Source organism: Platichthys flesus, chromosome 2 (assembly GCF_949316205.1).
Source record: "Platichthys flesus chromosome 2, fPlaFle2.1, whole genome shotgun sequence".
In the NCBI taxonomy this organism is placed as follows: domain Eukaryota; kingdom Metazoa; phylum Chordata; class Actinopteri; order Pleuronectiformes; family Pleuronectidae; genus Platichthys; species Platichthys flesus.
In genome coordinates, this window is record NC_084946.1 from 7,622,479 (window position 1) to 7,638,530 (window position 16,052).

Below are 16,052 nucleotides of genomic sequence, written 5' to 3' on the forward strand. Positions count from 1 at the left end.
TTTGAGAGATTAGATGAGCAGCGATTTGATTCATACTCTCTCTCTCTCTCACACATACACACACACACACACACACACTAAAATGTCACACACAAGCACGATCACACACACACAAACATGAAACACACAATATCTCTCTTCAACACACCTGGCTCACTGGTGTAGCCGAAAATAGGTATGTGCACCACAGAATGCAGCTGAATTAGATTTATTATTGATTTTTGTTGATGCCCCCCCCCCCCCCCTCTACAAACACAGTTTGCGGCTCATTATCTGTCAATTAGGAGCTACAGCAGCATCGCTAGTGCCACCTACAGGACCAACACATAAACACATCTCAGAGTGAGTGTCATCTTCTATTAGGTTATATTATGAAAAATAAAGCACACAACACAAATATTTTTGATTTCCCTCTGAGTTACCTTTAATTTTAAGTTAACATCATCACATATTGTAAAACAAGATGTTATTTCTGGTTTTAAAGGTAAACGTGTAAAAACGACTGTACCTATGCTACATATGTGCTCAGTTGTGTTCTTCTCAACATGTCTCCAACACTTTTCAAATCTTGAGAAATCTTTCATTGTAATCCCAGTAACAGTCCAGTGTGGACACCTGTAAATGGCCTCATACCCTTCCTGTTTTGGAGAGTAGATCTCTGCAGACAATCTAGCTCCTCCTAAAATCCTACTGAAAGATTAACACTCAGGGAGTCCCTGTCTGCAGTGGTGGAGAAGAAAACAACTAACATGACCCCACGCTACTCCAAAATGTCCTTATATTATTGTTTGACTGCAATAGCAGCAGAAAATTACACATTGTGAGTTTTGAGTCTGCTCAGTGAACGCCAGACATCAGAGGGTCTGACATTTACTGGTGCCTGTGTTAAATGTGAGTCTGGTTTTCAAGAACTACCCTAAGAAAACAGACTTCTCCAAGCCGTCCTCCACTTTGGTGTACTCCAGGTGAGATTTGAAGTATTGGCTTTTGTATTGCGGGCTGCTCCGGACGTACTCCAGGTAGTCAGGCGTTCCGGGACAGATGACGTTGTCCGCCAGCAGGACGCTGCCTTTCCGGAGGAGGCCGCACTCCTGAGAGCAGAAGCAAAGTGAGCATCATGGCAGAACAATCAGAGGTCAATTAGGACAACATGAGCCCAAAGAAACTCACCTCGATCAGCTTTGTGTCAGGAAGGTAGCGATCCTTCCAGTGATCCAGGAAAACCAGGTCAAATGTTTTAATCCCAAACTGCTCCTTCAGCTTGGGGATCCAGTCGCTAGAGGCGCCTTCGACTAACTGCACCTGGAAGATAGAAATGCACCATCTTCTTATTCTGACCTGCGCACACAGTAAATCATTCATATTTCTGTTTACATAGAAACATCAGACTCAACCTTCTCCTCTAGTCCTGCCCAGGCAATGACTTGACGAGCAACTGCAGCATAGTCTGGGTTAAACTCGAGAGTGATGAGCTTGGCGTGAGGGGGCAGCAGGCTGGCAATCCGCACCGTGGAGTAGCCACAGTAGGTTCCCAGCTCCAACACAGTGTGTGGGTTCACCTCAGTCACCACCGAGTCGAGAATGCAGCCTGCGGCACCAAAACAGGAACATACGGCTCGGTCATGTGAGGTTCTGACTTCACTCATGAGAGCAAACAGAAAAAAACAGCACCTTTCTCATCCCCCACATTCATGGCCCACTCCTTGTGCCTGCAGAAGTGATCTATGGCTCTGACCACGCTGCGAGGGTCCCCTCTAGTGGCGTTCTTCTGAACTGCGCCCAGGAGCCGCTGACGAGATGGAAAAACAGTCACTGATCCCTCATAGTTAATAATTCATTCATTAATGCTTCAAAAGCTTTGGGTTACCATGTTTGACCCAACTTTTAAGCGATAGGTCCCATTAGTTGGTACCTGTGCTCTTGCTCTTTAAACTATTTTCAAGACAGATTTTTAAAACAGTATTAAATGAGACACAATTTTCAATCAAATTAAATTTGTATAGCCCCAAATCAAACATTAATCATCTCAAGGCACTAATTAGTTTAGACTTGAAGTTATTGTAGAAAAAAACAAAGAGTTCTGAAAACAAGGAAGCACTTTGGTGACGGAAATAAAGAGAAAAGTTAATTTGGGGTTGGGGTGTGTTTTGTGACCTCAGGCGGACATCATCAAGTCTTGTTATTGCTAACAATTTTACCATATGTATGTTTATCCTTACTTAATGGTTTGAAATATTATTATTTTTTATATTGCATTGACTTCCTGGCCCCAGGAATATATTTAACTATGGTCGCACATTTCTCAGAATTGAGTCACCAATAATTAGAGTTGGTTTCTCAGTGGGTTTGTCGCTGTGGGGGGGAATTTGATTTGAAATGTGACCTGGTTGGTGTTGAACCAGGAGCTTCAGTTTGGTGCTCCACCTCCTGGTGCGCTGCCTGGTGCTCCCTCCCCTTCTTTCATCCAAACTCTGCTGACCAAATAAAGCTAGACTGGCCTTTTTCCGGCTAATACTTTTCTTTTTGCAAAGATTGAAAAATGTTTAAAGAACACTAGTTCATTTCCAAATGTCGCCAATGAATACCATCTTATATGAGAGCTCTGACCTGGTGTGCAGTAACCTCTCTACTTGCATTTAGTTGAATTGGGGGCAGTTTGGCTCGGATACTTAAGGACTCATTCAACAACATACTTGGTTTGTTCTCACTGGTTGTTGGGGAGTCAGAAGCATAAAAGAACCAACCAATAGATTGATATGACCCAACATTTGTTGGAACTCCCCAACAACTGTAGGCTCCTGATTGTTGTAACAACTGTCTTTAGGGTTTAGTGTGGATGTGAATTCTCCTGGAATGGGATTAAAGAGCAGTTTTGTTGAACTAGTTTTGAGGACGGATGGTTTCTGTCCTCCCTGTAAATCCCTCATACAAATACACTTTCTGTTGTTCTAAAAGGAGTGTCCATTATCTTTGCAGCTGTAGGTCAACTGCTTCTGTCTGCTGCTGAGTCACAAACACAAGTGAACCAAGTGACATTGATAACAACCCTACAGATGTTTAATAACTGATTGTAGGATCATGACAGATGAAATATATATTTAAGATCGACAGTATCATATACATCTATCTGCACCCATCCATTATCTTTTCCAGTTATGGATCTAGGTGGGCTGGAGCCAATATATACATGTATTAACATACAAATCTTAATATTTTAATCTTTTGTTTATAGGGAAATTAGTAAAACTAATGTCCTGAAAAAGCTGTGACAGCTTGTAGAACCCATGTCGCCAGGCATCCGACAAAGCTTCTGGTAAATTCCACTTGTAGTTGACATAAAGGTCACCAACCAACTACAGCTTTGCATTCCAGTCAGGGATGTCTCCACAGCACACTGACACTGATTCAAGTGGGTTTCATCCATTTACTCTAATTCTGCTCTAAATGACGGGATTGTTATAGAATCCTATGTTAATATATGTTATCCCAATAATACAAAAAACTTTATATTTTAATATTTAATTTCATTAGTTTAGTATATTTTGCTGTTGGCTGCCTCACCTTCAAGGTTTTACATGGCCTTGCATCTCCCTCACTGGTCAGTCTATAATGCAAGGGTCTGTCTAGTACAGCACAGACGGAGCAAGTTTGGGCCAAGAGGCTTTTCTCAGTCTGACCACCAGCTATTGGAATAGTTTGCCTGATAACTTTTGAAACAGTATTAATTATCTAACCTGTAAATACTATACAAATAAGACAAGGCCTAATTCAAACCAAACTTGTGATTATGAATAAATATTCCACTTTATCTTATGTTATTTACTTAACTTGGGTATTTGTGACTTTTTGTGTGTCTGAGCGTTGTTCTGTATTGTTTGATTTATATAATGATTTTCAATCATGCATTATAGCTTGATTTTATCAGGTGTAGTGTTTACTTCTGTTGTTTTTAATCTGGATTAGGGTTAGGGTTAGTTTTGATGGTGTAAATTTAATGCACATGAAATACCCATACATATTAGTAATTATAAACAATAGGTCATTTTATTTTATTTCAGGATGCCTTTTACAAATTGAAGTTTAGGGGCAACAGATGGAAGTTGTCTGCTATACATTTTTTTGTGTGTTGAATAATGAGACCTTAAAATAAAATACAAAATGATCACATTAACGCACCATTGTATTGTATCTGCCACAATTACTCATCTTACAGTATTTTTTTATTTTATCACTGCTACATTAGTTCAATCATTTATTCCACTCTGCATCTCTGATTATTTATCAGTCATTACAATTATCCACCTGGTAGGAAATTAATGATATGTTTATCTATTTGGACCTGATTAGTGCATGTGTTCCTTTTGAACAAGAGAGCTGAGCTCAATTGAATCAGAATGTTTGCCTTTCTTGTCTGAGACTGATCAATTTGATTAAATTTGCTAGTGTAGGAGCTGGCGCCCTTTTCCTAACAGGTGTAAATCTGTCAGTATGCTGCAGTGTGCTCGGTCTGCTCTCATCTTAGGTGAGCTGAGTGTAGTGAGGACCCACCTGAGGACGAGTGGACTGGGTCAGTGTGTCCAGCATGCGCTCCACGATGACATCATGCCAAAGCAGCGCCAACCCTCCATGATACTGAACAGCGGCAGGGATCACCCATCTGTACAGAGCATACAGAAGCGCTGCTCCGCCGGTGCAACTGTAAATAAGAATCAGCCACATCCTGCAGAGTACATAAACATAATTTCAAGCTGGTGACAGGATGCTGCATTCATTGTGATGAGAGGCCTTGATGAATGAAGCACAGACAAAGTGCAATAGGAAGACATCTGCATGAGATAAATGAAAGCTCCCTCTTATCTCCCCTCGTGCTCCCTTTGTGTCAGCCTAATGAGATGGGTGTTTACTGTGCAGTGTGCAATACTGTCGCTGCTTCTGTTTTCATTATCTGCTGCTGCTCCAAGCTTCACACACACACACTTCCCAGTCAGATGATATCACTGTAGGATATCATTTCATATCAGCTGCAATAAGCGCTGGTAAACACACACGATCACAACCCAGTGATCTGTGTGTGGATTTCCCTTCTCTCAGAAGCATTTGGTCTGTTTAGAAATGTCAGATGAAATGGGAAGAACAGAGCAAATGAAGGAGAGAAGAGATATGGCTGTGTGTGTGGGAAAGCAGTGAAAAGCAAGGCTGGCAACAGCTCTACCTTGCAATAATAATACAACTGTGAGAGGCCATTGGTGGTTGAGGTAATTCCTTTTGATCTGGAGTTTGAGTTGCATGGCAACTGGCCACGGGTTAAGAGCTGTGTCACAACAGGCAGAACGAGCGCACAGACTTTAACCTTTAATTTGTCTTTCTCCTAATAAACAACAAGATTCAGACACTGAAATGCAGCTTGATAAACACACACATGTATATTTGTTATCATCGTGCAGACACACAATTGCACAATACCAAGTCATATGTTGTGCATACTACCCGACTGAATTCAAATCATATGTAAATCACACCATAAAAAGTTCTCAAATTAAGGAACAGGATGGAGAACAAGAATAAAAAGGTTCGCATATTAAAGAGGTGCTTATAATTGAAGCTACAATGGATCATTTGTTGTGAAACTGGCATATATGAGGAGAAAAGCTGATTATAAAACTGTCCTATAAGCTTTTCTTCAGACCAAAGCAGGAATTAAACCCAGTCTGAGCCCTGCTCCCTCTTGAGAAACATGCAAACACTTATTAGCCATAAAATGAACGTATAAAACAAAGCCTCCTGTATTCATGCAGTGTCTCTTATGAATATCTGACAGTAAAATAAGACTTACATGTGAGAGCGGGTGCCACTCCCTCCTTTCTTCTCACCCCCTCGAGCTGAGAGAAGAAAATCTGTTTCACCAACTGCTGGACATATGCTCGCCTTCACAGAGACTAACTCCTCCCTCCTCTTCCTTTCAGCCCCCAGACTCTGCTCTCTGCTGAATGTGAGCATGCAAGGAATGCACAACAGACCAGATCGCAATGGTCAGGGCGCGAACACACACAGACACCCACACACATCCACACACACACACACACACACACACACACACACACACACACACACACACACACACACACACACACACAAGCAGGCATAGGTTTGTCCAGCTATCGTAGTGAGGACATTCATTGACATAATGCATTCCTTAGCCCCTTACTCTAACCCAACCATCCAAATTAAATGCCTAACTCTAACCCTAACCCTAACCCAAACCTTTAACCTAACCTAAATCAAATTCTAACCCTGACCCTACCCCTAACCCTAAAGCCAAGTCTTAACCCCCAATCAGCCCATTAAAGGGGGATCACAAAGTGAGGACCGACCAAAGTGTCCTCACTCCATTGGTTAATGCTCAAGCTGATCCTCACAAAGATAGATGTACAAACACACACACACACACACACACACACACTCAAGGATTTGTTTCTTTCTTGCCATTTATTATAAACAATTCATTTTTGTTATGTTTAGATGTTTAACTGGTTATTTTAGTGAATAATTCCAGATCCTATTAATCTTGTTTTCATCGTGATTACATTTTCGTTTAATAAAACAACAAATAAACAGTTTATTTCTATTGTGATTCTTTCATTCTCTCTTGAAGTTTTTTGAGTTCTGTGTGTAAATAAAGAGGGACGATATGAAGGCTCCCCATGAGTGAAGCCAAAGTATCTCACTCGCCCTTTGGTGGCAGGCTGCAGAGAAGGTCATACATTCAAGTCCACCATGTTAGTGGATGGGACATGAGCCAAACTACAAGGTCATAGTACACTAATTCATTTTTCTCAGCGATGGTTTCTGTCATTTTAGGTAGATCTTAAAATTATGTATAGCTGTCCTTTTACTTTACTGATTTGTCCTTTAACTTAGTTATTTGATAATATAAAAAGGGGTTTCATGATTGAAGATGCTGTATTTGAGCTGTAATAAAAGATCATGTATTACTCACTGTGGAGGAGCCAATTATTGCTCAATTCCATGAAGGCGGAATGGGTCTCGGTTTAGGCTGTTTTTCCATTTGCTATCATAGTCTCTGTTTGTAGTTACACCTGGTGTACGTTGTTGTTTTTTGGTTTCAATGTTGGAATATGTGTGAGTAAATTGAAATCAAGGAAGCTGCAGGAACATACTAATTGATGTTATGTGAATCAGCCTGCAGGTATAAAACAATAGATTGGGTTTTGGGTTCATCTGCAAATGTTGAATTCAGGACAAGAGGTGATTCTGTCTTTATTCTTCAGAAATTTCCACCACACTGGCAGTGGGGTTATGCAGCACAGTAAATGGCACAATGACAGAGGGCAAAGAGGTGGCTGTTACGGATATCAACATTTTCCTTAGACTAAATAAAAAATTAAAAAACTATAAATACAATAGATCAACTTTTGATCCAATGATAAATGAACTTCCAGGGCCAGACCCATCTAAAATCGTCAGTGAACTTCAAGCTTTCAGAATATTCAGAGGCCATAAATATCACAGGGGGGGGGGGGCTTTATTTAGACTCATTAATTGTACATCGTAACAAGATCCTATTTGAAGACACCTGGTGATGGCAGTTTACAGATGTAAGATCTTAGGAAGTGATATTTTAGAATAAAAGAATAGATACAGTGCCCAAATCCAGTCGTGCAAACCAAACCAAACCAGGAAGACTCAAAGCTGTAACTGTTACCTGTGTCTTATATGATGTTCTGATAAATGGTCTGAATACTGTGATGAATGAGAGATTTGAGGTCTTGATTTCTAATAGATTAAATAAAATATGATAAGCATGTTTCACTGTCATTATAGGTTACTGAGAATGATTGATGGGCAATATGTCCCTCTTGTTAATTCACAATTGAATCTACAAAACAGTAAGGTGTGCAAAAAGGTGAGCACCCAACCTGTTTATAATGAATGGAGCGGCGCCAGTGAGCTAGTTCAGGCAGCCAACTCGAGCTGCTCTGCATAGCTCTGCGCCAATCATGTGACGTACATCATGTGACATACGTCACTCTCCACTACCATCTATAATACACACCCACCATATCATGTGGTCTATTTAAGCAGAGAGAAATTTCCCATCATCCCCTTTACTCGCACTGCTGCTGCAATATTGCTACCAGTTGCTTCGGCCCCTCCACCACCACAGCATCCACCTGCAGGCTCCGACGGGGGGTTACAAGTATTTGCTCATCACTCCCATCATTCCTGTGTAATCATATGGGGGAGTGATTAATTTGGAGCCTGGAAGCCAATCACTAAATCTGTTCTAATGCTCAAATAAACGTTTGAACGTGCATTGTCTGACTGAACTAGAGGATAAAAGGAATCCAATGTCAGTTTATTGAAACTCAAGCGCTTTGTCATCATGTTCGAAAGACATTTAAATACAAAGGCACAGTTTGTACCCGGACTCAACATGTATCTTGGGACATCAAATCACAAGTCAGCGGCTCAAAGTACATTATATTTATTGTTTATTGAATAACACAAAGAGGACATATATTTAAGTGTTAATGTTTACACTACAGTAAGCGTTGACCCTTCCCCTATCGCTACTGCACACACTCTAGCTCCAAATGACATCATCAGCCCAAGATGGCATTGTTTGTATCTGGGATATTTTGGCTTCATATGGAGACGTGTAATCCATCTTTGTACGCAGTCTTTAGTGGAAACACATTAAAATTGAACGTTTGAATTGTCCAATTATGTTCGGATCACCCACGTTGCATGTTAATGCCAGGCACGAACAAGGTTTAAAAGCCCAAGCAACTAAACTGGCTGTTAGTGAAGCTTCCTAAATATTTATGAAAGCTGTGTGCATGATGCCAGCACCAGACTATTCCCACAGCTGTCACATCCAATATATGAGTCTGCTGCTGAACAGAGAGCTAGTCCACTGGGCTCTGTGCAATACAGGGCCGCTGTGTCTAGGAGAGGATCCAGGGGTGTTTCAGACACTGGGCAGCGGTGGCTCTTTTCTCTGGCAGCATCTCTAACATGGTCAAGAGGAAAGAGCTGAAGTTGACGGCTTCCTCCTGAGGCCACTCGTACTTATCTTGTAGGATTTCAAACAAGCTCCATGACTTGAGCTTTGAGATGTGTCGAAGTTGTCCTGGACAAGGTAGAGAGAAGTTGTTTTTTTTAAATAAATTTGAAAGTTATTTATCACAAACATTCTCTACAATGTGTACAAGTGTGAGGGATCCACTATGATAACAAAACTATGAGGTGATAATTTTAATCTTGTAAAATATGAAGAATGAGAACTTTATTATGAGTTTAGGGAGAGTTCAAATATTAATTTAGGGTGATTTGTCAGTATATAACAAGTAACGTTGTTTTTAACACATAGTTACTAACTTACTTTACCTTTACGATTGAAGTATTGTTTAGAATTTCTCCCTGAGAGGGCAAACTTGGATGGCAGGGGTCCCAGCAGCTCAATGATATGGGCAATGTGATCTGAGGGGACACTTGCACATTCTGAATTGTACATATATTTAGTTTATCAAGGAAAAAAAGGGATTTAGTGACTCAAACAAACCTTCCTCTCGGGAGAATGTTGCTCCTGATTGGGGGTCAAACAAATAGTCCCCAGTCACCAGCTCAAAAGCCTAAAATAGACACAAAGGATGGTCATGACAAATCAACAAATGGCAAAGTTAAATTTAATGATAAACATAAAAACCTTAGAAATAATAGAAGAATGTTTAACAAATCTATGCAGGTACTTGTCTCACCATGCAGGCAGTGCTCCAGATGTCGGCTGGTGTGTCGTAGTCAGCGCCGATCAAGACCTCCACAGAGCGGTACTGACACGTCTGGATGTCCTCAGTGAAGTGTTTGTGCTGCCAAAACAAAGAGGAATTAATATCTATGAGTGTGTGTGGGTAATTTAAAGCTAATCCAAATAAAAATCAATATCTACTGAATTTAAATGGGGTCTCAAAGGGAGTTGTTGGGCCTTGGTAAAGGAATGCACTCTAGTGAGTGCCATTCTAATTGAATAGTTTTTCAACTGTATTATCCTTGTCAAATGAATAACTCACCACCCAGCAGGCATTGCCCAGGTCAGCAATCTTAATGAGGATTTTATCAGCATTCTGTGGCTTCAGTAGATCCAAAGGTAAAGTATCAGAGTCACTGAAACCTGTAACACATTAAAGAAATGATTGCCTAACCGGATCCGTAGATAACATCCTACATCATATTCATGCAATTCAGTTTAGTGGGACAAACCAACAACACAAATGTTGTGAGACGAACCACAGGGGGAGGATGATGAAGGTGGAGGTGGCTCTTTGTCAGCAGTCTGATGTAATAATGCTGACCTGGAGCCAGAGACAGGAGCATCTGTTTTGAGGTCTGACCACGAGCAGATGGAGTCTCTGTTGCTGAATGGAGCCAAGTCCAGTCCCTCCTCCAGCAGCAGGGTCTGCCTCCTTAATCTGAGGTTAGGACCTGACAGCTGAGACTGACAGGTGGAGCTGTAGGTGCTGGAGGGAGGCGTGATATCGGTAAATGTCACATGAAGTTTGTCTTTCTGTTTGAGGTCAGATATGTTCTCCTGTCCTCGTCGACTCCTGTCTTTCCTCGTCAGCCGGTTGATCGGGCTCCTGGAGACCTTGTTAGACTGCAGGTACAATAATGAATAAGCATTGAATTAAAAAACAATGAACTAATGAATGAATCCTCCCAACAACTTCATGCCTGTTCATGCTGCTCTAAAATCTGAGTTTGGCACCCCCCTGTGGTAGTATGAAAAATAGACACTCTAGCAGACAGCAATGCACTCACTACAGTTAAACATTTTTTTTCATAATTACACACACACAAACACACACACACACAACCCTCGGGACTATCTGCATTGGTGTTTATCCTCCATTGATTCTTCTGTCTTTGTGCTTTAATTTTTACGAATACAACCTATCTTCTATAGAGCTACAGAATGAATCCTAAAATCGTATGCTAGTACCATGAATTCTCTCCTTTTTCATATTTTTCTAACTCTGTAGTTACAATAAGCCACAAAGCCTTACCTGGAATTTAAACTTTTCTAATCGTTGCACAGCAGTCAAGTGCAAACAAGTGGCTATATTGAAACTGCAGTGGAGGTTGTATATATGAGGGTCTGTCCTGTCCACCCCCCCCCCCCCCCCCTCTTACAGGAGCCAGTTGATGACACAACAATGTCACAAGAGCAAGCATGAGTTTTCAGATGCATATTCAACACAAGCATGAGACAACATGGAGACACGCACCGTTTATGATCAGACTATTTCAGTACCTCTTTCTCTGGACTGTATCTAATTTTGATAGATACTGATACTGAATACATTAGCTGTACAGTAAGAATATGAAGTATTGCTTGTTTCTGCTCTTTATTTATTTTGACTCCAATGCAGAAAGGAGCCAGAGTAGCCGCTTTTCTGTAAACACAGTACCAGCGTGCTGTGGCAAAGTGTGCACTATTGCTCAGGGATGTTCTCTCTCTCTTCAGTGTCAATGTGTTCTGGTAGAAAACAACATAACAGCTGAATGACTGTGTTTGATTCCTACTATGTGCCCCAAAGGTAATTGTACAGATAAATGTCTGGTTCCCTGCCTTTTTAACAGTCTGATATGTCGTCTTGTGTGTTCCAGGCTGTAGTGGCTGGCGAGATGCAGTTAAGAAGCTCAAGTGCAAAACCCAACACAACATCTATCTTACCCACTCCCCAAGAGTGTGGAAAACTCCCGTCAGCTTCCCCAAAAAGTTGGACAAACTCTTCAAAAGTCACAGCAGGAAGCCACAAATTATAAAGTGATTGTAAAAAATAAAAACATACCACATCATACATAAAAATTATTAAATGATAGAGAAAAAATCATATTTTCAGGCTACACACCTTCTTTTCCCTGAGGCCTCTGTTAACTGGCAGAAAATAAAAATCACCACAGAGGAAAAGAAGCACAGAATATAAAAATACATGAAGAATGTGAATATGTGTCAGATTAAACATACATATTATTTAACCAATAAAAAAGGGCCCTGTTTAGCGTAACACAGTATCACTAACCTGGGGAGCTAGAGATACCAGAGGACACTGGCAGCTGCCATAGCTTGGTGTTGGAAGCCAGTTTCTGAATATAAACCTCGTCCACCCTCAGGAGGATGTTTTCTGGCTTGATGTCTGTGTGGATAATCTTGCATTTAGTGTGCAAATAATCTAAACCCTGCAGAACCTGGGATAAAGGATGAAATGGTGTCACTGTCATCGTACGTCATATGAAGGAGGAGTAAAAATAGAAGTTGGTCTGTTCATAAAATATTCCAATCAGTGGTGAAAGATAGGGAGAATGATTTAAAGGAGACAGATTATGCTCTTCCTGCTTTTCCCTTTCCTCTAGTGAGTGAAATAGGCTTTTGCATGTAAGATGTCTGCAAAGTTAAAAAGCCTAAAGCTCATGGTAAAGGGAGCTCCTCTCCTCCACAGAAAACCCAGCTCCTGAAGATCCTGAACCACCTTGCCAGTTGTCCTGTCAATAGTTCTGGGGTATCGTGAAGTCATATGATGTCATGAAGGCTCATATTGTCATAATGCACGTCTGGCTGCTAGACAAGCCTCTAACGAAGCCGGGTAAAGTAAGAGTGGAGTCATTTCCATCATTCACCGGAAGCAGTGGAGTGGGTCAGCTAGAGCAGACTTTATCAGAGAGGAGCCTTAAAATATGAGAAGAGTGATGTTTTCTGATTACATGACATGAGCATAATGTGTCTCTTTTAAGATAGCATCAGGGTTTGGACAGCACCTGTCTGAGGATGCTCTTAACGCAGGGCAGAGGGAGGCCAGTGTAGTTGGATTTGACGATCCACCTCAGCAGCTGGTGGCCCAGAACCTCCAGAACCATGCACACATCTGGTGATCAGCTAAGGGCCTTATTTCATATTGTACACTTGGTTCAGAGTTTTGTGTTTTGGGAGAAAACCGAAACACGCTGACACTGATCCACATATTTTCAGTCCCATCGCTTTGGTACAAAGTTCTATTTTCTGTTTTAGTAGGAACGTGAACAAAAGGGTAAAAATAAGTTGATAGAAAAGCATACCTGCACCACTAGCTTCTTAAATCGTGACACAGGGACATTATGTGGCTTAAGCCTTTTCTTTGTAAAGGATACGCTCACCATTGGCTCCAGTGATCCTGAAGTCATCGATGAGGTGCACGATTCTTTCTCGTTTAGGATCTTTGGGGTCACTGTCCCTCACCTAATGATGACATATTGAAAATGGCTCAATATCAACGAAAAGTAAAATGTATAACAATGATATGACAATCAGAATGTGAGCATTTTACATCATAATCTGGCAGATATAATAAAACACAGATGTTGGATGTGTTAGTGTTTGCATAATAAATATATAATCACTATGAATAGTCTAAACCTACATGCTATCATTAGGGTTCTCTTTCTACAGACACTCTTGCATTAATAACACTCTCGTTAGCTCCACTAATTGTGTGCTGCAAAAGAAAAAAAGAAAGAAGATCCATGTGGTCTCACTGACACATTTCAGAAGTTTGATCTCATCCAGTGCCGTCTCTGTGTAGATTTGAGCACTCTTCACCACCTTCAGAGCCACAAAATGCCTTCTCCTGGATGCAAACAATGATGGTAGTTAGCTATTATGTTTATGTAATATAACATGATAACAAACCTTTTGTTATAACATTATTTAGGGCAAATTGAAAGCTAAAATCTGTACTTACTCCATATCCCAGCAGAGCCACACAGTAGAGAAGTGACCCCATCCCAACTTCCTGACCACTTGATAGCGGTCAACAAAGATCTCTTCGATCTCAACCAGGTAATAACCACCTGCAACACAAAGTGCCACCTGCATCAAAGGAGAGAGACCTCAGGCAGGGTGTTGGTGTTGGACACTGTGGCGCTGCCTACCTATGCCATAATCTGCAGGATTCTCCTGTTGCTCCTCGTACGTCACCAGAGGCTCCGGTGAATGAGGCTGTATCTGGACAGCTGGAGGGTGGTGCAGGGATTTGTAGGGCCGGGGGGAAGGTTCAGGACTCCCTGCTGTGCGTGGGGTGGGACGAGGGCTGGGTTTGATGGGTGGATTAGAAGTGCTGGCTGTGATGAGGGATGATATGGCAGCAGCATATGATGAGGACATGTTGAACAGGAGCCTGATGACTTTGAGCCCTGGTGACAGCAGGACTCAGGGAGAAAGCTGCAACGAAAATGAATTACGACACTTACAAATGGAAGAGGGTGTCAGGTCTGGCACAATAACTCCGCTGCTGTTTGTCTAGTTTGTGCTGAATGCGTTGGGTTGTTTGCAATGACATTTCAAAAGGGCCAGTGGATGTGTACGTTTATTTTTAGCCTGGATGAATGGCATGTCAACGTAAATAGCTCCTGACACTGACCCAGCTGCAACCGAGCTCTTCATGATACCGCACTGCTGCAGTGTGGTCACCAGAGTTGTAAACATGATTTCAGATAAATGACTTGTTTCATCATTTCAAAGGACATCTGGCTAGACATCCCTTTTGTCTACATGACTGGACATTATTTTGAAAGTGAAGGGACAAGGGAAACTAAAGTCTCTCAGCCAGCTCAGTCACTAAGGTGGGCTTACTGTTGATTGGTTGTACACTTCGGTTGGAACTGGAAGGAGGAGCTGATGTCTGTGAGTGATTAGGTCATATGACATGGAAAAATAGAAAGTATTAGCAGGAACTTCAAAATAAAAGTCTTGACGGTCCATGAGTTTGATGAGCTCGATAAGGGAATAGAGTAGCTGACACTGTAGCTGCAGTTTAGCTGTCGCATTGATTGTTTAATGTTTTGTCCCTGTTGATATATTTTCTACTTTTTAATTACATTTTTAGTTAAATAACATTCAGAAACGTGGGGAATATTTGTGGAACAACAAAGCAAATAATATAAGCTCCTTATAGACAAAGAAAAGTCTGAATAAAGCTAATTATGGCTAGCTTTGATTCTTCCAGTTGTTTAAGCATCGTTTGTCCACTGTTTTTGACACTTTTAGCTCTTTTGTGTGAGCAAAACTTTGTACATGCTTTCCAACTTAAGTCTTCTTATCTATAAATGTCTTGCTTTATGTCATATATTTCGTAGAATGTCTGTATTCGTCCTCAGCCACACTGAGCAGTATTATTTTGAAGGTTTCTACAGGAAGTGTTTCAGGAGTTAAACTTTGCTCTACGCGTCGCTGTAGTCTCCAACTAAAACTCGGTAACACAAATAACTATGAACCATATTAATAAACACGCAACCGCTACTCACCCGCACTGTGATGTGTCCACTTTCAATGAAAACTCAATAAATATAAAACCAGCCTGGCGCGAGGAGAGAAGAGTCCCTCACGTCGCGTGCTACTCCCTAAGCATGTGTGTCTGTGTGTGTGTGTTTGTGTGTTAGCGTGCGTGTGTGTGTCATCTCCAGGAATAGCAGGCTGCTGCTGCTGGTAGTTAACTGTGTTCCTGATAACATGTTTCACTTCTGGAGCTTGTGAGGAGGTAATTCTCCAAACTATGCAGTATTATTTTTATTTATTAGGTGTTTTTCTTTTCTAATAGAAAATGCTGCAAAACCCTTCAACAGGAAGCTACGACCTGAAAACGTTTGATTATACGCTAGATTTTTTTTTAAAGAGCACTTAACTACTTTACTGGTCACTTACCTTAATGTAAGAGTACTAGTCACATTAAAAAGGATTATGGCTGTGATATTATAAATACCACACACAGAAGGGCGCGTAGTTACAGTTTGTTTCATCATCTCTTCAACTTCATATTCCATATTTTATTTTTATTTCCATCTGATTTTATCTTATCTTAGCTAATATTAAATTATTTTGTCGCAGCATTGTAGTATATACATTACATTATACATTTATTAAAGTGTCTTTTAAATTATAAATAAAGTTAACAGTTTTAATTTAAGGAGTGCTGTAAGGACTTTACTTTAATTAACAAAAC

The 16,052-nt window shown here is 40.9% G+C and overlaps 2 protein-coding genes across 2 annotated transcripts; both read right to left on the reverse strand.

The window, feature by feature from the left end:
• Positions 1–399: 399 nt before the first annotated feature.
• comtb (catechol-O-methyltransferase b) lies at positions 400–6,012 on the reverse strand. Its single transcript, XM_062395674.1, has 6 exons — positions 5,834–6,012; positions 4,549–4,720; positions 1,672–1,789; positions 1,395–1,588; positions 1,171–1,302; positions 400–1,091 (listed from the first exon to the last, which is right to left on the reverse strand). The coding sequence occupies exons 1-6, from the start codon at positions 5,995–5,997 to the stop codon at positions 912–914; spliced, it is 960 nt and encodes a 319-aa protein (XP_062251658.1). The 5' UTR covers positions 5,998–6,012; the 3' UTR covers positions 400–911.
• A 2,478-nt stretch (positions 6,013–8,490) lies between these two features.
• Positions 8,491–15,479, reverse strand: LOC133960837 (SRSF protein kinase 3-like). Its single transcript, XM_062395683.1, has 15 exons — positions 15,358–15,479; positions 13,987–14,275; positions 13,797–13,905; positions 13,595–13,682; positions 13,207–13,294; positions 12,838–12,944; positions 12,105–12,270; positions 11,934–11,959; positions 11,756–11,812; positions 10,309–10,675; positions 10,092–10,192; positions 9,783–9,890; positions 9,587–9,656; positions 9,412–9,504; positions 8,491–9,154 (listed from the first exon to the last, which is right to left on the reverse strand). Exons 2-15 carry the CDS (start codon positions 14,216–14,218, stop codon positions 8,970–8,972), a joined length of 1,797 nt encoding a protein of 598 aa, XP_062251667.1. The 5' UTR covers positions 14,219–14,275; positions 15,358–15,479; the 3' UTR covers positions 8,491–8,969.
• Positions 15,480–16,052: the final 573 nt, after the last annotated feature.